Here is a 23,046-nt window from a genome sequence, read left to right as displayed (position 1 = left end):
TATTTCTTAAAGAACTCACATTTCTACAAAATTACTTCTATATAAGAGCCATATAAATGAAAACAGTTTTAACAGCTTTTGGTTCTATTTCCCATTTTTCTACAAATTAGTACTATAAACAACAAAAAACTTAGGTTTATTCAATAAACTGCAAAATACAAAGGAATCTAATCCACAGGTATATGGTAATAAATCATCAAACAAACAAGCCTCATACCAAATCAGGCATACACTTCCAAACTAGATGTTAATTCATTCATTCACCAAATAAGAATTGAGTAAATATTACATGCAGACACTATTGTAAGTGTTGAGAATATGGCAGGGAATAAAACAGACACTTCACATGGGGCTTACATTCTGTGCAGCAGACCAATATATAAAAGCTCTATGTCAAATCTTTCACTCCTTGTTTTCTGCTGTCAATAAACAGTAAACTGTTACAGATTATATCGTATTTAATATTATATTTTGACTTTGAGGTCTGACAGTGCTGCATCAGAAGCTATATAAAACATGCAATGAATATTTTAAGTCTAATAGAAAAACCTTAGTTCAGCATAAACATTTACAACTATAATTTTTTTTTATTTCAGAGTATTATGAGGGTACAAACTATAAATTTTTAAATCATAAACTGCACCATTCAAGTCCTAAATAATACCAGCTTTATACTTCTCAAGTAAAATCCATTAAGATAAGCAAGTTGAGCCTGTGAGACCACTCCACAGGAGTGCTTTGTAGCTGATGTTTGTCAAAAGTTTTCTTTAAAAGAATGACTTTTCTTTCTGACTAGTTCTAAAAAGAATGACATGGCAATTAAAGTCAGAAGCAAAAATCAAATCAAAGAAGCATTCACACAGTCCAATATACCCTGTTCACAATCCCCTAATAACTGATTTTTTTTTTTTTTTTGAGACAGTCTCACTCAGTTACCCCGGTAGACGTGGCATCATCAGCTCACTGCAACCTCAAACTCCTGGGCTCAAGTCAACCTCCAGTCAGAGCCTCCAGCTTCAGCTTCAGGAGTAGCTTGCACTACAGGGTGGCCCACCACTCCCAGCTAATTTTTTCTATTTTTGGTAAAGAGGAGCTCTCCCTCAGGCATGAACTGAAGCAATCCTCCAGCCTCTGCTTCCCAGAGTGCTAGGATTACCGGTGTGAGCCACTGCACCCAGCCTGATTTTTGATAAAGATTTACTTTAAAAGACATTTTTCTGGAAAAACCTTTTAAAAATAGAATAAAGGATGAAAAAGAATCTGTATGAGAAACATGGAAACCTTGTTTCACATGATGGAAATATATGACAATTAAGTTTCATATAATGTGAATTTATGCAGATTAAATTATTTTGAAAGATAAATACTGAGCTGGCTATTCAGAGAACTTGAGTTCTACAAAAAGGAAGAAATAATTTTTAAAGTAGTCATATCTTATTTGGGATGAAATGTAACATACTGAGTTTCTTTTAAGTGAAACATAGCACTAAAATTTTTAAAGTTGCCGTTAGTTAAACAGTTTGAAAAGTGTGCTATATAAGCCCAAAGTCAAATTAACCCCATGGGGGTTTGTTTAGCTTTATACCTAAGACTCAGGGCACGGTGAATTTTATGGTGTATACATTATATCCCCCACACAAAAATGTTAAGAAAAGACTCAGGGGAATAGATTTGGTGAAACTGGAACCCCCAATAATACCAAATCCTGTGATAGGATAACAGAAGAAAGAAATTATATGGTCTGTCAAGATTCCAGGAAAAAGAGGGTCAGTGGCCACATCTCATAGCACATTATCTATCAAGTTATATCTACATGTAGTATCAGTTTGGTATCTTAGATCCATGCAATTTTACATATTCTAATAAATTTTTAAAATACTAAAGCAGAATGTTATAAATACAGAAATGTTAATTTGAAGTTACTCATGTAGATCTCGATATTTGCACTTTAATGAGTCTAAGAAAACATGAAAGTATTTTCAGCTAATTTTTCTTCCAAATCTGAAAACCAAAAGAAAAAATTTATAGGTCAATAGTTCTTTTGAAAAAGGAAGGCTAATAACTCATAAAAAGATTTTTAAAGATAAGTTGTGAGTCTACCTAAATTAATATTAAAGGTTTTTGGTTGATGTTTAAATTCTGAAGCCACCTTTGGACTGGGTTTGGTTAATTTGATGATGTAGTTTATTAAAAAATTATTCATTAGCACTTACTACATAATCAATCCTACAGTAGACTATCACTTTATGTGTCTTAATGGCAGATATTAATAATATACTCATAATCCAATCAAAACTATTGTGGGGTTGAATTCCAGTTTTTGTCTATCATCTCTTCACCCCATTATTTTTCCTTTTATTTACTTCTTAGCTCAAATAAATTTTAAAAATCTCAGTAGCTGAGAAAGTTCAAAAAAGTAGGAAACAACATAACATTAGGGGATCCTTTATAGATTTAAATTATCTAGGATCTCACTGCTGCCCCTACAATATTAAATATATAACATTCACAACAGTGTAAGCCCAGTGGCATGTTTATGAGAAATTCAAGAACCAGCTTTAATTATTTAAAGGTAGAGATAAGAGATAAAAGAAAAACCCAAGTTTTACCAAAAAACCCAGAACTTCAGGTTTAGGATTCTTACTTTAATATGAAACTGTTGGATGAATTTGGAAAACTAGTACAGATTACTAGTTCTTCTTCAAAGAGAAAGATGATTTTCTAAACCTCTAAACAAGGCTACTTTGTGCTTCAACCTATCATCTTTCCTACAGAGTATGCTGCATTATTTTACCTTCGATCCATGATGTCAGCATTTAGCTATAAATAGATGTTTCTAAACTGAATATACTAAGCAACCATCATCAGCTATGTTGTCATGGTATAGCATCAAAGGGAACCTTGTTAGTTTATGGGTAAAGAAACTAAAAGCTAGAGTGGTCACTGTGCTACACACTAGTCACTCTTTTCTGCTAGCAATAAAACTCTGAAATGCCAATGACACTTTATGGAATCTCCACCATTTAAAGAAACCCTAAGTTTATATGCAGTTAGTTTGAATTAGACTAGGCCTTTAAAAAAATAAAATCAATATAAACACAATCCATGCGCTTCCAAGAGAATTCTTCAGTAACTATATGTTTGCCTATTACACTGTAAAAAGGAGTTTTAATTCTTAATACTGCAAGATTTGTGAACTACTTAATTTCTTTAATGAATTTAAAATGACATGAAAAGACCAAAAAGAAAGGAAAAAAAGAACTACGCCAATCATCACTGTTTTTTATTTGTGTAACAGTGGAGAAAGAATTGAAAAGCAGATGCAAGGGTAACACTGTACTTTATAGACAGATAGTTGAGTTTCACTATCAATGTTTCTTGAACCTAATCTTTCCTACAAGATGAACACTCTGCAAATATGAAGGTGTAGTTAATAATTGGGAAGGTCACACCCACAACTAGCATACCTAACCACTTAATACATTTTTTTGAATGGCTACCAGCACTCTACTGAAACACTGTTCCCCTGATTTACCCTACATTTTCTTTTGAAAATCACCCAAACTATCGTTTTGGAAGAGAAAAAAAAGTGAGCATCAAAGGAACACGACACACATGCAGAGAAAACTGTCTAGTACTTGGGACTGTACTGCATATTTTTACTATACTCTCTCCTCCAATTCCCATAGGTAACGAGACTAGCAAGTGAAAAAAATAAGGATTCTAACCCAGGTGTTCTGACAACAAATCAAGGCCATTTTCCTCTAAACAAAATCAAAATGTGAATATTATCCTAAGTTGTAAAACTGTTAACAGCTGGGCAATAATTAAACCTGCACTGTTCCCCAGGATTGCTACTTGGGGACATGTGGAAGATTTTACCATTTTACACGTTTGATGAGGACATAAATTAGAAACTCCTTTCTTGCCGACCACGGTTTATAAAATGTCTTGATGTCCTTAGAAGTCAACATAAAAACAAAGAATAGTATCTCTCTTATCCGTAACCCCAAAGAATCATTTCTAAGGAATTTAAAGTCACAGTAATGGAAGTGTTTGGAAGGGGGTAACAAGCCGCCACAACAGGAAACATAACATACACACACAACTTGGAGACGGAAAGCAAAATAGGTGACTGAGTCTCTGAAAGATTCTCGAGCAGGTGGGGCTTAGCTGCAGTTCGCATTCGTAACCTAGGCCCAAATTCCTTCGCTTTCGAGGCACAGCCCCCACGATCCCTGTTCACCTGTCGGTGCTGCCTCCCTCCCTTGGGGGGCCCGGGACCCCAAGGAGGGAGGCAGGGAGAAGAAGGGGGCTCCGAATCCCGTGCCCCAGCCCTCGCCTGCCTTCCTCCGCCCCCAGAGAAGATAGGCAGGGGACCGGCTCGCCCCCGCCCAGGACCCGCAGGATAGCACAGGAGGTTGGCGGCCCCTTGGCGGCACCGCGGCTCTCGGGCTCGCCCCGGGAGCCCCCCTGGCACTCACCGCACTTCTCCCAGCCTCAGGCCACGCCCTAACGAAGCCGCTGGAGCTCCTGCTCAGGGGCCAACTTCTTCATAGCGGGGGCCGCCCGACCAGGAGTGGGAGGGAGAGACAGCAGCTAGGAAGAGGGCCGACACTTCGCTCTCTCCGCGGGAGCTTCCCCAAACACCCGCTGAGCTGACACATCAACAAAGATGGCGGCGACGCTGAAACCGGCCCGGCTACAGCTGAGGGGGCGGGGCTCCCTGGAAGAGCCAATCAGTGCGGCGGAGGCGGCGTGACGCGCGCACCTTGAGGTTACCGGTAACCTGTCTGCAGTGGGCGGGGCCAGAGGAGCACCGCCTCCTACCTCGCGGCCCCGGGAGGCCCCGCCCGGCGCTTACCCAAGCTGGGCACCTACGCTCCCGCGAACCTGGCAAGCCGGCTGTCCCGTCCTCAGTCCTGTCCCGCCTCTCACGCCCCTCCCCAACCCAGGCAGGTTGTTTCTTTCAGTGAGAAGCGCTCATTGGATGTTATGCCTCCTCACCCTTTGGCCTGCCTTCAGTTGAGTCAGGGGCATAAAGCAATAAAAGAGAATTCCAAATTGTGGCTCTTCCGGCTCTGACGCGCACACCTTGCACTTAACGTGGGTGGAGTCAGCGGGAGCAGCTTACCTGCTGGTTACACAATTCGTCCTTGGGCGAGACCTCGGAGGATTTCCATTAACACCAAGTTCACATCTTCAGCGTGGTGCTACTGCCATTGTTTAATAATAAACTGTTGGTGCGTTGTCTCCAGCACCGAACTGTGAGCGTCTTGAGGGCAGGGGGTGCCCTCTCTCGGCTGGGTGTCCCAGCACGCAGCGTGGCAACAAAAAGTGTATTGAATACGGTTGCCTACCTGGGTCCGGAGAAGGAAGGCGAGCAGCTTTCGTCTGTGGAGGTTTTGCAAACCTCCTCCGTCCAGTGAAACGATTTCTTTGGTTTAGCACTTCTTATGCACAACTCATGAATGAAAACAGTTAATTCACACAAGTCTTCAATGCAAGAGTATATAAAGTACAACTTACTACCATTCTATTAAGCTTCTTTGATACTAACTGCTGGCAAAAACAAACAAAAAAAACCCACAAAACACAACGCTGTGTAACTCTGTTCCTCGAAATTTCCTTTTCAACATGAAATGGTACTACCCTCCTTAAAAGAAGGTACTACATTAAAACACACTTTTCAGTTAAAGTGTCTGTGACAGTAAAAAATTATTTGACTCTAAAGCAATAAATCGACCAAACATTTCTAGTGAGATATATTAATCCAACGGAGGAAAAATCGAAGAAACCTTAAGCTATTTCATCATTCATAGTGTCAGTAATAACATTGGTATAGATTTTCTGAGTATTTCTGAATTTATAATTAGTATAAAGCATAAATGTCTTTGGGAACCAAGTTTTTCACTATAAAAGAAACACAGATATAAACCAAAGAAATTAAATAACTCTGTAATCCTATATTTGAGTTTAGAAATATCAGAATGAATTTATGGTACATTTTTTTCATTAAAAAGTCTGTCCACTGTAAAGGCCTAGAACAATGACCAACCTAATGCACGCCTCTATTCTCTAGACTATGATCTCTAAATATCATTTCCCAATAAAATTTAGTAGACTCCATCAAGTTGTTGTGGGGAAGTTCTTCTCTATAGAATTCCATGTAATAAATACAGAAGGAAAGATAGACTATCACCATTTTACAAACCCTAATGAAATAATGGATCTAGGTAATGTGGATCTAGATCCATTAGATGAAAAGCTGATGGGAAACTTTATAATGCATGGAGCAGGCTGACAACACTTGAACTTACTAGATCAATCTTAATATCCCATAAAGTGAAACAACTGCACATTATATATCTTGCGATGTGCTGCAATAGAGAAACACAACACCAGTTGTAAGGTATTCTTGCCAAAGGGGAGGCAATCAACAAAATCAAATGTGAGAAGAATTGCAGTTATTTCAATCAGTAAATTCCAAGAAAAGTACAGGATTTAAAAAATTTTTATTTTTAAAATACAAAACTGAGTGAAAATACAGGATCTTGTTTTAATCCTGAATTTAACATACCAACTATTAAAAATAACATTTTAGACTATCTGGAATGTTATTTAAAAGTCATAATCTCTTAACGACACATACTTAAATATTTATGGATGAAAAGATACAATATCCCAGAAGATAAGAAAGTGTTCAAATGCAAACAAAAATAAAGCCCCACATTGATGCAGAATATGAAAGGAGAACAGGAACCAAGTGAAAGAGCTCCCAGAAGCCAAAGCCAGAACAATTTGAGCAAGGAAATATAGTAGTATCGGATTATAACCTAAATATAAAATAAATATCCTTGGGTCCATACTGATATAAATAGATGATTGAATAAATTAATGAGGGAGAAGAGTAAGCAGAAGTATTTCAAATAATTGTTGTAGATACTCCACCCTCAGGAAGGCAAAGCATAACTCCCTACTCCTTAGATGTGTGTTCCCAATAATGGCTTCCTTTTACAGTGAATAGTATGGAAGGGGGGGGGGGGGAGGAGTTACTAGAGAAGCCTGACAAACACTACTTCAGCCAGATGATCAAGTCCAACATCAATTGTCATAAATGATGTTCATAGAATGTACACTTGATATGATGCACTTTACCTCTGGGGTCTTCCTTCCAATAATCCATAACTCCATTTTAATCATGAGAAAAACAGACAAACTCCTACAAAAGGCCTCACCTGTACTCCAGGAAGCTGTAAAGGTCATCAAAACAAGGGAAGTCTGAGAAAATACCACAGCCATGGAGAGCCTAAGGATACATGGACAACTAAATGTAATGTGATATCTTGGATGGGATCCTGGCTTAGAAAATGGACGATAAAAACTAAAGAAATCTGAATAAACTATGAACTTTAGTTGACAATATACCCATTATTGGTTCGTTGTCAATGTATCAGACTAATAGAACACGTTAATAATAGGGGAAACTGGATGTGGCTTATGTGGGAACTCTCTGTATGTACTTTCTTTACAATTTGTTGTGTACGTCTAAAACTGTTCTAAAAATATATTAAAAAGAAAAAAGGCATAAATCTGGGATTTGCTTCAAAATATTGCACAAAGAGTGACTGGGGCACACATGTAGACAAGACTGATAATAAAGTGATAATGTTGGAACTGGGTGACGGGTACACTGGGGTCCCTTTCTTCTGAATTTGTCAGAAAAGTTCCACAGCAGAAAAGTTAAAAAATACTTTCTTTGACCAACACCAACAGACATAATTACGTGCCCTCAGTCAGAAAAGAGAGACAGAGAGATTGAGAGATCATGTGTATGCAGTTTCCAAGACCAGGCAGAGGCAGGGGACTAATTCGGAAAACCTTGAAAGACCTTTAAGTGGAAGACCTTTAAGTGGCTAAGGCGACCCAAGTGACTTTCGCGGACACAAGGTGTGCATCTCTGAGCTCTGCCTGCCCACAGACTTCCAGGGACGCCTTTCCAGAAGAAGCTGGAACACACAGCCAGATAGTTTCCGCCGAGGAACTTTCTGAGCCCGAAGCCTCCGCACCCCATCGCGGCGCAAGCCTCGGGGAACAGAGCGCAGCCCCCAGGGCTAGAGCGCAGCTTCCCAGGAAGCCCGAGGGCGCACGTGGGCGTCGCGGGGCGCACGTGGGCGCCGACTGCGCAGGCGCCGCGCTGGAACCAGGGGGCCTGCTGGGCCTTGGAGGCCGAGTGAGCTCGGGCAGCGCACGTAGACGGCGGGGCTCCCGGGCAGCTGCAGTCGCCACCACGGCCAGGCTTCCGAGACAGGCCGGGGTCAGTGGCCCTTTCGCTTCTTTCCAGGTCAGGGTTCCCAGGCGCACGAGGGTGGGAGAGGGGCTGCAGGAGGGCTCCGGGGCTTCGGTCGTTGGGGGCCAGACGTTAGGCGCTGGACGTTGAGGTCGGGCGTTGAGGTCGGGCGTTGAGCGGGCACAAGGGGCCTGCAGGTGGAGAGAGAAGGGAAGGGTAGAGACTTCGGAGCCTTGGCGGGGAAGGGCAGGCCTGGGGTTGGAGGTTTGGGTGTGGGGGGCTGTGTATTGGTTGGAGGGGCGAGAGGCCCAGGGCCGGAGGCGCCCCTGGCAGGGCAGGAGGCCGAGGAAAGCAGGGGCACTGCAGTGCGTTTGGAAATGGCACTTCCGGGCGTGACTCCTCAAAATGTGAGCTTCCCCTTTCTCTCCGGAAGAAACTTGCTTGTGGATTGAGTGCCTTTGTTTAACTCAAAGCTACAGTACAAGCTATATTAATATTTTATTAGACTTTTTTTTCCCCCTTAACACCTCCTCCCTCCTTTAGGAAAGGAAGATGCGGCGAGGCATGCACTTATGTATGGGTAAGCTGGTGCTGGTTCATTTAACGAGTGCGTCTGGCTTGTGTGCTGTGTGCCAACAATAGCTTTCTTGGCACTAGGGCCCCCGCTATAAATATGTTTGCCCCGCTGGGCCTGTGAACTAAGGGAACTGATGTTTCTGGTTCCCTTAGCGAGGCACAACGGGACTGTGTGCAAAAATGCAAGGCCATGGAGTCTGACCTGCATTTTCATTTCAACTGTGTAAGGTGCTTATTTCAACTCCCCACGTCTCCCTTGTTCTTTTGTAGGAACAATGAAACAAGAATACTTTAATCCTCAAATTGTTTCCATCCTAATGTGCAAACTGGTTCCACATGAATGGGAGAAATTTTGTGTGTGTTTAGATGTGGTATAAGAGTAAAGTAGAAATGATAGCAGCTCTTTTAGTACGTAGGTAGCACCAGCTACTGTGCTAAGTGGTTTACGAACAGTCTCTCATTTAATCCTCATGATTAGGATTTATGAAGAAGTTACTGCTTCTGTCCTGTTCTGTTTTACAGTCACTGAATCCTGGAATAGATGAAGTGGTTTGCCCAAGATAGCATGGCTAAATGAGGAAGTTGAGACTTGGATCAGGCTAGCTTCAAAGTTCATGCTGTACTGAACCACTGAATTTTGTAGCTTTAAGACAGAATGTTTCCTTTGAGTAGAAGAATGGCTCTCATTGAACGCATGGGGTTACCAGGAAAACAAAGCAAACACTAGAGAAGGAAAAATATTAAAGCTAAGTATTATCTCTGCATGCACTTTTGATATTAAAAGAACTCTAGGCTGTGGTTTCCTGGAGGGAAAAGAAATGGCTTACCTTAATGTTTGCAGTGTATCCTGGGATGCTCCCAGCAGCATGAGGGAGAAGGGGTAAGATTTCAAAGGAATGTAAGAGAGGGTCTTCTTTAGGAAGCTCTAAGCACAGAACAAAAAGACATAGAAAGCCGAGGCCTCATTTTTACCTGTAGAACTATAGAAATTAGTCATCGCTGCCCTTTTATACATCAGTGATTCCCAATTCGAAGAAAATAAGGATGCCTTTAATAGAAAGAAATGTTGGGACCCTTATATTTATAATTAACTTCTTGTTTAAGGTAAATAAGCACATAACTAATTATTGTGGATTCCAGGATGATTAAATACATTTTTATTCATCACCAGTAACATGGAAAAAATAGTAGATAGTATATGGGAGAAATTGTTTATTTTAGAACTGGGTAAAGTCAGACCTTGAGATTTGGTGACCCTAGCAGCAATACGTGTCACATCTCTTTACCTGTATATCAGAAGTCTGCAGCCTGAGGTTGAGAATGCGTTATGCTGTAGGGCCTGGCCACTTGAGATTCACATATGCCTAGTGGTTGGGACAAGATTAAGCAAAGTAGGAATAAATGTAAAGTCTTACAGGAGTTTTGTAATATTAAATTCAGCCTTAATAGCCTGTATCCCAGTTGTGGTGTAACATAAATCTGTATGTTTAACTTCATAGAACTGTAAATGTTGAGATTCATGCAACTGTAAATCAAACCAAAGTAAATATAATGGTTTGATACTTACACATTTTTTTTTAAAATTCCAAAAGGTTTTAGGTGACTGAAAGTTTTATGTGGACTCCTGGTTGCCTGCTCCAAAAGCTAATGCATAAATGGAAGTAGTATTCAAAGTCAGGGATATCTTGACTCTCCTGTTGGACCTGTTGTCAGCCCACATCTGGATCCAGTGCTGTTATGAAAATCCTGTCTATATGAGGGTCTCTGATGAACTAGAGAAAGTCCACAATCATGAGGAGTCTGGAAGGTGTTACATGAGCAGGTGAAGGACCTGGAGGAGGGGGACCTGATGGCTGTCTCAGATGTTTAGAAGGTTGTGGTGGCAGGACAGCAGCAAAAGTGAGTCAGTTGGCAAGAGAACCATTTTACAAAGATTATAGTGCAATTGACTGTCCCAAATGAAAGGAAGTAAGACACTTCTAGTCCTAAAACAGGCCTAGATGTCTATTTGCCCTGGGTGTTGTAATGAAATTTCTGAATAGGGTGAGGCAAGTGAGGTGTTCTTCAAACCTAAATATTAATATTCCACCATATTTTAAGCTTAAATCCTCTTTACTTGCTACTTAAATTTTACAGTGAGTCTAAGACTGACAACAACAGTTGTCCTAAAGTCAAATGTATTTACTAATATTTGGATTTTGGGAGAGTTGTTGAAGTTTTGTTATTAAATTTCAGTCAACCTCACAGCATGATGTAATTCTCCACTTTACACTGCCAGATGTCATTTCAAACATTGGATTTCATTTTTCCCATCCAAGTTGTCATGAAAACAGCATAATAGCGCATTTTAAATAGTTTTTATAAGATGAATATCTTCTGAATGCCTAGTTGTAAAAGGCACCATATTGGATGCTGTGGGAAATCATAGGTTGTTTTAGTTTATTTTTAAAAATAAGAGTTCCTGTACTCAAGCAGCTTAAAGTAATCTAGAAGACAGATGTAATTATCTATCTATAGGTGACTGTAACACAGGGCAGGGAGGAGCCGACTGTGGATTGACTGGCAACCTAAGTTACCACATCAGGACAGTGTTACGAAAGACTATCTCCGGAGTCATGTGCAGCATGTTGAGGGGCCTCCTCCTTGGTGTTTTGAGAAGATGACTATACCCTAGTTTTATGGTTTAAATATTACTGTAATCCTTGGTTTAGAATTAAGTAACCATATCTTAGGGAAAAAAGGTTTAATTTAATATGAAATGATGCTTCAAGCTTTAAAGTGCTTTTTTCTATAAAAGTAATTCGTCCTTTAACATAATTTAGAAAATGAAAAGGACAGTCAAAGATTCCCTCATCAACCCACCTACCCCACAATACTCATTGTTATTTAAAATTCCTTCATCTCTTTTTTACAGAGTTTTGTGTTTTCTTTTGCAGTTATAATTATATTGAATATACAGTTTTTTCCTGATTTTTCATTTACCATTCTAACAGATATTTTACAGTGTTTTTGGAAGCTAAGATTCTGAGTGATAGTGTAATGGTCTATCTAGTACAGGCTTCACAGTTAACTGTTTTTTTTTTCCTTTTTGCCATTTTAAATGAATATTAATACATATAGGATTTTTTGGTATTTAAGGATCATTTTAATGGGATGATTTGTAGAAATAAAGTTACCAAGGCAGTGGCTAGGAATGTGTTTAAAAACTCCTTAGATATATGTATATTGCCATATTGCTTCCAAGAAAGCACATATTTAATTTATACTCCCTTCAGTAATGAGCATCCTTTTCCTTTTTCTCTTTTCTTATTTATTTTTTTAGTGTGCTTTTTAATTGCACCCATGCTAGGCAGAAAATAATACATAGTTATTTCAGTTTGAATTTTTTTTTTATATAGGTGAGGTTGCATCATGTTTTCCCCCTTATGTGTATCAACTAATCTTCATCCTCTCTGTATTCTGTTCGTGCATTTTGCTTGTTTTTTATTGGTATCCCAGTTGGGCTGCAAACCACAGAAAACCCCTGACTGACTTGTATGATGCCACAGCAAGTCTATGCATAAGCAGACCGGAGTTGGAGTGGCAACTCTCCACCACCCTGAGGGTGTGCTTGCTGTGTCCTGATTGCTAGATGGGTGATACTGTCCAGCCCTCAGGTCCACATAGCAGGAAGACAGGAGGGAAGGACCTGGCTAGCCACATCTGTCCCTTTTCATCAGGAAAGGGTAGCGCTTTCTCAGAAGCCCCCTTCAGGAGAACTCTAATCGTGACCACTAATGTCACTAACTCAGCTGGCACATCAGAGGTTGGATAGTATTTGAGTCAGTCAACTGTGGTGTCTGCTAAAGTATCTGAGTGTTTTCAATATTTATCCCACTTTTGAAAAGGTGTCAAATTTGTCATTTTGGTGATAATACTTATTTCCTGGCCTGTTTACTATTAGTAGTAAGCTTTTAATTGTTGATGTGGTCAGGCTTGCTATCATTTCCTTTGTGGTTTTTATAAAGCCACTTTTAAATTAAAACAAAAAAATCGGCCGGGCGCGGTGGCTCACGCCTGTAATCCTAGCTCTCTGGGAGGCCGAGGCGGGCGGATTGCTCGAGGTCAGGAGTTCGAAACCAGCCTGAGCAAGAGCGAGACCCCGTCTCTACTATAAAAAGAAAGAAATTAATTGGCCAACTAATATATATAGAAAAAATTAGCCGGGCATGGTGGTGCATCCCTGTAGTCCCAGCTACTCGGGAGGCTGAGGCAGCAGAATCACTTGAGCCCAGGAGTTTGAGGTTGCTGTGAGCTAGGCTGACGCCACGGCACTCACTCTAGCCTGGGTAACAAAGTGAGACTCTGTCTCAAAAAAAAAACAAAAAACAAACAAAAAAAAAAACAAAAAAATCTTCCACCCTCTATTGTGGTTGTTGCAGGCTGATTCTCTGGGATAGTTTGAGGTGGAGATTTGTGTATATTGTGATGCTTGCATGTGGCCCATATGATACTAGTTTTCTTAGAGTTAGCTTAGGTGGTCTTCGTAGTCCAGTGTATGCTCAGTGTTGAAGAATTAATATTCTTGGTTGTATTGGTTCCGATTAGAACAAGTTTGTTGTATTACTGAAATAGTCCTCATTACTGCTTGTCTTCTGTTGGCCAGTAGGGTGTAAGGCAGGTGTGCCCTTAACATTGTGGATTGAATTTCTTCTCCATCAATTGGTTTTTGCTTTACACAACTCAAAACGACATTATTGGGACTCAGAGATTCCTGGCTGCTTGCTGTGTCCTTGGAGTGCTTTTAAAAAGTCAATGTAAAATATCTTCTTCCTTTGTCTCAATATTTTCTACCTGGAGTTCTATTTTATCTGCTGTTAATATTAACATTCTACCTTTATTTTAGTTATTTGCATAGCACATAACTGGTCCTTTTATTTTCAGCCTTACCATAAAATTTGGTATTATGTGTACCATTTTTGCCTACCGTCTTGCTGAATGTTTTCTCCCTGAGTCATTTTTTTTTTCTTTTTTGAGACTAATTCATTGATACTTATTTGGGTTTGGTTCTGTCATCTTATTTGATGTTTTCTATTTGCCTTGCTTGACTTTTTTTTTCCGTTGGATCGAGATTTTTCTCTTCTGTGGTTTTAAAGTTATGCATTATGCTTTTATTCTTGCAGTTTCTATACGATTTTAACGTACATTCTTTGTATTTCTTGTGCAAAGTCTAGAGTTACTCAGCATTCACATCCCACCCCCATCCAATTTTACCTGGAGGTTGTTTTCCTTTTGTACTTTAGCATTGTTGCTCTCTTATTGCATAAAACATTGTAATTGTTAGTCGTCTTCCATTTTAGGCATGCTTATTGGTGCAGGTGTATCTCCCCTGGCAGCTGCGGGCTCTCTCACCATAGCTGCCCACCTGTGGTCATTCTATTAGGGATCTTCCTAGGGTCTGAGAGTTCCCCACCTTTGACTGTGCTTTTTTTTTTTTAACTTTATTATCTTTTCTGTATTGTCATTGGATTAGGTTAGGTCTAATTGAAAACAAGAAATGAGATGGAAGTCTTGGGATACCAACAGGGAGGATTTTTCTGCAATTTCTTTATTTTCTATTCAAAACCATGTTAAATATTTAGGTATTACTCATGCTAGTTTCAGCTCTCTGTGACTTTTCCCCCCCTCTGAGCAGTTTTGGGAGAATAAGTGGAAGTTTTGTCTGCAGTCTGCAGATAAAGTTATACGTCACTAGTTCAAAGAGAAGAGTTGTCACTTTAATTACTCCCCCTGGGCAGGGAACTTAGTATTCTTTAAGAGTAATAGGAATACTAAATAATTTAAAACTACACGTGAAATATTATATTTCTATTGAATGAGGTTGTTATAGAACATAATAAACAGAATTTTACAGGTTTTAAAATAAAAAAGAGTAATAGAAAAACAACAAGCCAACAGGACATTTCTCAGAGGCCCTTTGTGACAGATTAAACACAGAATGCTTGCAGTAGAGAAAGGTGCACACAGATAGGGCCTTAAAAGTAGTAGGTATAAGTTGAAATTTATAGAAGTTCAGCTGAAGAGTATCAAAGCAGGGGGCTTGGGAAAACCAGACGGAATAGGGGTCAGCTGAGATGGATTGTGAAGGGTGACAGGGGGTGATCAGGCAGAAGAGAGAGCCACGGCCTTCTGGGTAGTGAGTTCAGCACATTCAAGGACTTGATGCAGCGTAAAGAGCCGAGGACGGAGGGATTCTGAGAAGGTAGGAAGGTAGGTGATGACCCGATTGAAACAGTAACCTCTATTGTATTTTGCCTTTAAAGGGTAAGCTTAGGTTGGAAATATTTCTTTTAAAACATGAAAGACTTCTTCTATTACTGTTGTTTCAAAAGCTTTTTTTAAAACTAAGGAATTGGTGTTGAACCCTGAGATTTCTCTTTTGATTTCTCTTGAGTTGGTCTTTTGTTGGTCTGTTAAATTTGGAGTTTGTACTTAATTGATAGAGAATTGTGTTTCTTTTCCTTTTGCTTTTTAGGGCTAGCTTTGATGTCATGGTTATGTCCGCTTTGGAATCGTTTATAGGACTTAACCTGTTACATAAGTATTTGAAAGAAATCACCTGAGCTTACAGTTCTACTTTTGAAATTAAAAGTGGCCTCTTAAATACTTTTCTTTCCTTAGACCTCTATGAATGTTAAGTTGCCGCTTAATATGATGTCAAGAAGTAATTTGGAAGCATCTCCTTGTAAAATGACAGAACCATTTAATTTTGAGAAAAATGAAAGCAAGCTTCCGCCGCAAGATTCTTTAAGAAGTCCTGGAGCACTTCCTAACCATCCTAATTTCAGGTTGAAAAGCCCAGAGAATGGGAATAAAAAGAACAATTTTTTGCTTTGTGAGCAAACAAAACAGTATTTGGCTAGTCAAGAAGACAATTCAGTATCTTCAAACCTTAATGGCATCAATGGGGAAGTGGTTGGATTCAAAGGAGACAGGAAGAAATTGCCAACAGGTGAGTGAAAACTTGAGGCCTACTACTTTTTGATTCTGATGGTTTCTGTGACTTATCACAGTAAGTGTAACCACAAACAAGTGGGCTATTAACAGAAGAGCCAAATGAGTACCTTACAGTATCTGTCTGCATTTAATTATTTAGAAGGAAAAACCAGATACCAAGTAGCTACCTTTGGCTTGATTGATCATGGAAAGAGTTCTTAGGGTCTGCAGATGAGCTTTGTCCCTCATAATCAAAGAACTGTATTAGGAATGTAGAAAGGAAACCCTCTGGCTTTTTAAAGGGGTATTCTAAATACTGGCCATGTTTTTAAAATACCATGCAAATTTTATTCTGTAATATAATAGCTCACAAAGGTATATTTAAGATTTTAACTGGTTCCATTTGATTTGTCTTATCATTCCGTTAGTCCCAATTCTAAAAACCTAGTTTTTAAGGAGGCTAGGTCCTGGTAGAATTTAGCCTCTGAGTATTTGTGAGATGTGATCTTTTAACATTATGGTGATGTAATTCTCAGAATATGGCCCTTGGGCCTCTGGGGTTCCCAGAAGGTCAAAACTATTTTCTTAATACATTAAACATTAATGTAAAACATTATTTACTTTTTTTGCTATGCTGACTTTACACTTACGGTACAAAAGCAAGGATAGGTGAAGGCCTTATTAGCTTACCTTAAGGCAGGGGCACCAGTCTGGGCTAGTGGTCATTGAGTTTTTCATTGCCATACACTTGCAGTTAAATCAAACAAAACCCAGAAATGCCAATTTCACTTAAATATGACCTTGATGGAGCAGTAAAAATTATTAATTTTATTAAATCTTTTTTTTTTTTTTTGAGACAGAGTCTCGCTTTGTTGCCCAGGCTAGAGTGAGTGCCGTGGCGTCAGCCTAGCTCACAGCAACCTCAAACTCCTGGGCTCGAGTGATCCTTCTGCCTCAGCCTCCCGGGTAGCTGGGACTACAGGCATGCGCCACCATGCCCGGCTAATTTTTTATATATATATCAGTTGGCCAATTAATTTCTTTCTATTTATAGTAGAGACGGGGGTCTCACTCTTGCTCAGGCTGGTTTCGAACTCCTGACCTTGAGCAATCCGCCCGCCTCGGCTTCCCAAGAGCTAGGATTACAGGCGTGAGCCACAGCGCCCGGCCAATTTTATTAAATCTTGATCCTGGTATACAACTATATTTAGTATTTTGTGTAATGGGAGTTACTCCTCACTTCTGAAGATTGAAAGTATGAAAAGCATGTGTGCAATTGAGTTGTGAGATGAAGGGAAACTTTTCTTGGAATATCCTTTTCACTTGAAAAGAATGACAGAGTGGTTCTTCAGACTTTGCTATCAGCAAGCATTTTCTCAAAAATTAATAAAAGTGAGCCTATGACTTCATGGGAAACAGCTGACAGTATTTTGTTAATGATAAAACTCACACTTTCAAGCAAATTGGGATTTCAAAAACTTGTGTCTGCCACTCTGAGTTTAAGAACTTCCAGTACTTAAAGACTTTTCTAGTGAGATGCAAGGTGATATTAACACGTGAATTTCTGATACTGTATAATGAAATGTGTCAACATTTGGCAACTCTGTATAACTCAGTCAATCAGTCTTTCCCAAATGATCAGTGCATTGTATTGCAGTCTTGCATGGGTAAAAATGCATTCAAAGTGCAGGTTAAATCAGTGGATTCTAATGTAACAACATGAAAAGTTCATTGATCTGGTTTTAGAGTCCACATTGCAACTAACCCTTACACTACTACTTACTTTTTGGTCTGATATTAAAGGAGAATATCCACAGTTATCTGAGAAGGACATTAAATATTCCTCCTTTTTTGAAAATATTATCTGTGTGAGGCCAGATTTTTTTTCAGATATTTCAAGCAAGACCACATATCATGACAGTGAATGCATAAGCATGTATGTGAATCTAGCTGTCTTCTCCTAAGCCAAACATTAAAGAGATATGCAAAAATGTAAAACTCTTCTCACTGTTTTGTTTTGGAAAATAAAGTTTTTTTAAAAAATGTCAACATGCAATGCATTCCTTTTTAAATGAATATTTTAAATTTAGTTTTCATTACTAATATTGTAAATACTGATAGAAATAAGCCATGTAAAATAAAAGCTTTTCGGGGTGCTCAATTTTTAAGCATTAAAGGGGTTCTGAGTTCAGAAAGTTTGAGAACTGCTGGCTTAGTAAATGGAGAAAAGCTCACAATGAGAGGAACAATAGTCAAGAAAATTTTAGACGAGTCTTTATTTTCCATTAGGAAAAGTAGGATGTTGCTTATTTATGGTGTAACTATGAGGCCATTGTGGCAAAGCCCTGTTATTTGAATATCACCTAATTATGTTGTTTTACATTATGAGGAATGAAAAGTATTTGGTTTTTATTAGGAATTATTTTTCCTCCCCAGGAAATTCACCATTAAAAGTTGGAAATAATTCACCACCCAAAGAAGTAAATACTGTAAGTTATTTTTAAAATCAATTTTGTGTTTTTGATCAGGTAAAAAAATTCTAGACATTTTTGTATTTATTTTGTAAGTATCATTCAAGATCAAACATCTTTAGTACCTTTTAAAAAAATGCAACTTTTTTTTTTTTTAGGTAATTATAGATTCACATGCAGTTGTAAGAAATAACAGAGGGAGATCCTATGTAGCCTTTGCCCAGTTTCCCCCAATGGTGACATGCTGCAGAACAATAGCACAACATCACAACTGGGATTTGACATAGATGCCATCAGGATACAGAATATTTCCATCACTACAAGGGTCCCTTAACCACTTCCCTTCTGCCCCTACTCTCTCCTTAATCCCTAGCAGCCACTAATATCCATATTTCCACAATTTTGTCATTTTGACAGTGTTATATAAAAGATTACATACAGGCAGTGTGTAACCCTTTGGGATTGTTTTTGTTTTTTTCTTTTTGCATTCTCTGGAGATTGATGTAGGTTGTATGTATCAGTGGTTTGATCCTTTTATTGCTGAGTAATATTCCATGGTATTGATAACTTGTTTAACCATTCACCCAATGAAGTGCACCTGGGTTGTTTCCAGTTTGGGGCTATTAAAACTAAAACTGCTATATTCGTTCATGTACAGGGTTTTAAGTAAATCTAAGTTTTAGCAGTCTAGGATAAAATACCCAGGGGTGCAATTTCTAGGTTGTATAGTTGTTGCATATTTTGTTTTTTAAGAAACTGCCAAACGTTTTTCAGAGTGACTGTACTATTTACATTCTCACCAAGAATGAGTGATCCAGTTTCTCTGCATCCTAACCAATAGTTGCTGTTGTCAGTATTTTTATTTTGCCCATTTTCATGATGTGTAGTAATCTCATTGTGGTTTTAATTTGCATTCCTCTGATGATGCCAGACATCTTTTCATGTGTTTTTTTGCATCTTGGGTGAAATGTTTTCATGTCTTTTGTCCATTTTCTACTCGGATTGTTTTTGTTTTGTTTTTACTGTTTTGAAAGTTCTTTATGTATTTCAGATACTAGTTCTTAATCAAGTATGTGATTTGTAAATACTTTCTCCTAGTCTGCAGCTTGTCTTTTTATCCTCTTAATAGGGTCATCAGTTTTTTTATTTTCATGGATTATGCTTTTGGTGTCATCTAAAAACTCTTGCTATTCTAGATCCTGAAAATTTTCATTTTTCCCCCAGAAAAGTTTGATAGCTTTACATTTTAAGTTTTGATACATTTTGAGTTAATTTTGTTTAAGTTAAGAAACTTAGGTTTACTTTTTTTTTTCTCATGGATGTTCATTTGTTCTAGTGCCATTTGTTGAAAATGCTATCTTTGCTGAATTGTTTTTGTACTTTTGTCAAATCAGCTGGCATATTTGTGTAGGTCTATTCTAAGTTCTTTATTGTTTTCTATTGATCTGTGTATCTCTCCCTCCACCAATGCCACAAAATCTTGATTACTGGACTATGTAATAAATCTTGGAATTAGGAAGAATGTTTCCTCCCACTTTATTTTTCTTTTTCAAAATGGTTTTAGCTATTCTCAGTTTCTTTGCCTTCCAGTATACAGTTTAGAATAATCTCATTCATATCTACAAAAAAATCATTCTGGGATTTTGAGATGAATTGCTTTAAACCTGTATATCAATTGGGATATTAGTGACATCTTTGCTGTGTTGAATCTTCAGTCCATGAGCACAGTATCTCTCCATTTATGATCTTTGATTTCTTTCATTTTATAGTTTTCAGCTTACAAATTTTGTACATGTTTTGCTAGATTTCCACATAAGTGATTGTAAATTTACTATTGTATTTTTTATTTGCTTGTGTCCTCATATTCATTGTTAATCTATAGAAATATTACTGGTTTTTGTATGTTTATCTTGTGACTTTGCAGAAGTCACTTTAGGGATTTTTTGTTAGATCCTTTACAATTGTCTACATAGACAATCATATCATCTGCAAATAGGGACAGTTTTCTTCCTTTCCTTTTCCTTGTCCTGTCCTTTTCTTTCTTCTTTTTTTATTTATAAACAACAGAAATGTATTGCTTGCAGTTCTGGAGACTGGGAGGCCCAAGATCAAAGCACCAATCTTGGTGTCTGGTGAAGGCTCTCTGCCTCATAGATGGAACTTTGTTGGTTCAAGGCTTTTTTTTTTTTTTTTTTTTTTTTTTTGAGACAGAGTCTCATTTTGTTCCCCAGGCTAGACTGAGTGTTGTGTTGTGGCATCAGCCTAGCTCACAGCAACCTCAAAATCCTGGGCTCAAGCGATCCTACTGCCTCAGCCTCCCAAGTAGCTGGGACTACAGGCATGCACCACCATGCCCGGCTAATTTTTTCTATATATATTAGTTGGCCAATTAATTTCTTTCTTTTTATAGTAGAGACGGGGTCTCGCGCTTGCTCAGGCTGGTTTTGAACTCCTGACCTCGAGCAGTCTGCCTGCCTCGGCCTCCCAGAGTGCTAGGATTATAGGCATGAGCCACCGTGCCCGACCAAGCCTTTCTTTTAATATATTTTTTTAATTGTTGCAGATACCTAATAATTGTGTGTGTGTGTATATATATATTTATATATATATGGGATGCATGTGATATTTTGATATAGGCATACACTGTAATAAATCAGGGTAATTGGAGCATCCATCACCTCAAGCATTTTTCATTTATGTTAGGTACATTCTAATTCCACTCTTAGTTACCTTACAATATACAATAACTTATTGTTAACTATGGTCATCCTGTTGTGCTATTAACATGCTAGATCTTAGAGACAGTTTTACTTCTTCCTTTTCAATATATATGCCCTTTATTTCCTTTTCTTGTCTTTATTGCACCGGCAGGAACAATATTGAATAAGAGTGGTGACAGTGGCCATCTTGCCTTGTTTCCAGTCTTAGGGAGAAAATATTCAGTCTTTCACCATTAAGTATTTTTTTTTTTTTTTTTTTTTTTTGAGACAGAGTCTCGCTTTCTTGCCTAGGCTAGGGTGAGTGCCGTGGCGTCAGCCTAGCTCACAGCAACCTCAAACTCCTGGGCTCAAGCAATCCTCCTGCCTCAGCCTCCCGAGTAGCTGGGACTACAGGCACGAGCCACCATGCCCGGCTGATTTTTTTTATATTATATATATTAGTTGGCCAATTAATTTCTTTCTATTTTTATGGTAGAGACGGGGTCTCGCTCAGGCAGGTTTTGAACTCCTAACCTTGAGCAATCCGCCCGCCTCAGCCTCCCAGAGTGCTAGGATTACAGGCGTGAGCCACCGCGCCCGGCCCCACCATTAAGTATTTAATACACTGTTGGATGGAGGTTTTTGTAGATGCTCTTTATCAAGTTGATGAAGTTTTTTCTATTCCTACTTTTCTGATACTTTTTATCATGAATAGGTGTTGAATTTTGTCAAATGCTTTTTCTGCATTTGTTGATATGATAGTGGATTTTTTTCCTTTGCCCTGTTTATTTGGTGGATTACATTGCTCTTTTGAATATTTAACCAATGTTTTGCTGGCATTCCTGTAATAAATCCCACTTTGTCATGCTATCATTTTTATGTGCTGCTGAATTCTATCTGGTAACATTTTTTTTTTTTTTTTTTTTTTTTGAGACAGAGTCTCACTTTGTTGCCCAGGCTAGAGTGAGTGCCGTGGCATCAGCCTAGCTCACAGCAACCTCAAACTCCGGGGCTCAAGCAATCCTTCTGCCTCAGCCTCCCGAGTAGCTGGGACTACAGGCATGCACCACCATGCCTGGCTAATTTTTTCTATATATATTAGTTGGCCAATTAATTTCTTTCTGTTTATAGTAGAGACGGGGTCTCGCTCTTGCTCAGGCTGGTTTCGAACTCCTGACCTTGAGCAATCCGCCCGCCTCGGCCTCCCAGAGAGCTAGGATTACAGGCGTGAGCCACCGCGCCCAGCCTATATCTGGTAACATTTTGATAAGGATTTTTGTATCTGTTTTTACAGAGATTTTGGTTTATAATTTTCTTTACTGTCTTTGTGGTTTGAGTATCAGGGTAATATTAGCTTCATAAAATGTTTTCTGGAAGAGAGATTATATAGAATTGGTGTTAGTTCTTCTTTAACATTTGGTAGAATTCTCTAATGAAAACCATCTGGACCTGGAGATTTCTTTTGGGGGAATTTTAACACTAATTTCTTTAATATTTATAGGTCTATTCAAATTATTTCATATTTTAATAATTTGTGTTTTTTAAGGAATTGATTCATTTTGTCTACATTGTCAAATTTGTGTGTAGAATTGTTCCAAGTCTATTATTATTTTGATTTCTGTGAGTCTATGGTTATATTCTGTTTAAGTCCTGATATTGGTAATTTCTATCTTATCCCTTTTCTTCATTATTTGTCTTGCTAGAGGTTTGTCAGTTTTATTTATCTTTTCAAAGAACCAGGTCTTTGTTTCTTTTTTCTCCCTCGAACTTTTTTTTTAATCTCATTGATTTTTGTTCTTCGTTTCCTTCCTTCTACTTCCTTCGGCATGTTTTGCTATTTGTCTAGGCTGTTGAGACGAGAGCTTAGGTTATTGATTTGAAACCTTTTCTAATATGGGCATTTAGTGCTATACATTTCCCTCTCAGCAGCATTTTAACTGTGTCCCACAAATTTTGGTATGTTGTATTTTCATTTTCTTTCAGTTCAACATATCTTTTATTTACCTTGAGACTTCCTCTTTGACCCATGTGTTAT

General features: G+C 38.6%; 2 protein-coding genes across 2 annotated transcripts in view; one reads left to right on the top strand and one right to left on the bottom strand.

Annotated features, from left to right (window-relative positions):
• The window catches only part of CCDC186 (coiled-coil domain containing 186), a 45,746-nt gene extending 40,751 nt beyond the window's left edge, over positions 1–4,995 (bottom strand). The window contains exon 1 of the mRNA XM_012772416.2: positions 4,485–4,995. The gene's annotated coding sequence lies outside the window, so the exon portion shown is untranslated. The remainder of the gene's footprint in view (positions 1–4,484) is intronic.
• A 3,734-nt stretch (positions 4,996–8,729) lies between these two features.
• Positions 8,730–23,046, top strand: part of TDRD1 (tudor domain containing 1) — a 45,601-nt gene continuing 31,284 nt past the window's right edge. Inside the window, exons 1-3 of the mRNA XM_012772458.3 lie at positions 8,730–8,870; positions 15,527–15,857; positions 18,278–18,330. Coding sequence (XP_012627912.1) covers positions 15,533–15,857; positions 18,278–18,330 — 378 coding nt within the window. The 5' untranslated portion in view covers positions 8,730–8,870; positions 15,527–15,532. The remainder of the gene's footprint in view (positions 8,871–15,526; positions 15,858–18,277; positions 18,331–23,046) is intronic.

This window comes from Microcebus murinus, chromosome 14 (genome assembly GCF_040939455.1).
Source record: "Microcebus murinus isolate Inina chromosome 14, M.murinus_Inina_mat1.0, whole genome shotgun sequence".
NCBI classification, from domain to species: Eukaryota; Metazoa; Chordata; class Mammalia; order Primates; family Cheirogaleidae; genus Microcebus; species Microcebus murinus.
This window is presented reverse-complemented; position numbering and strand designations above follow the sequence as displayed.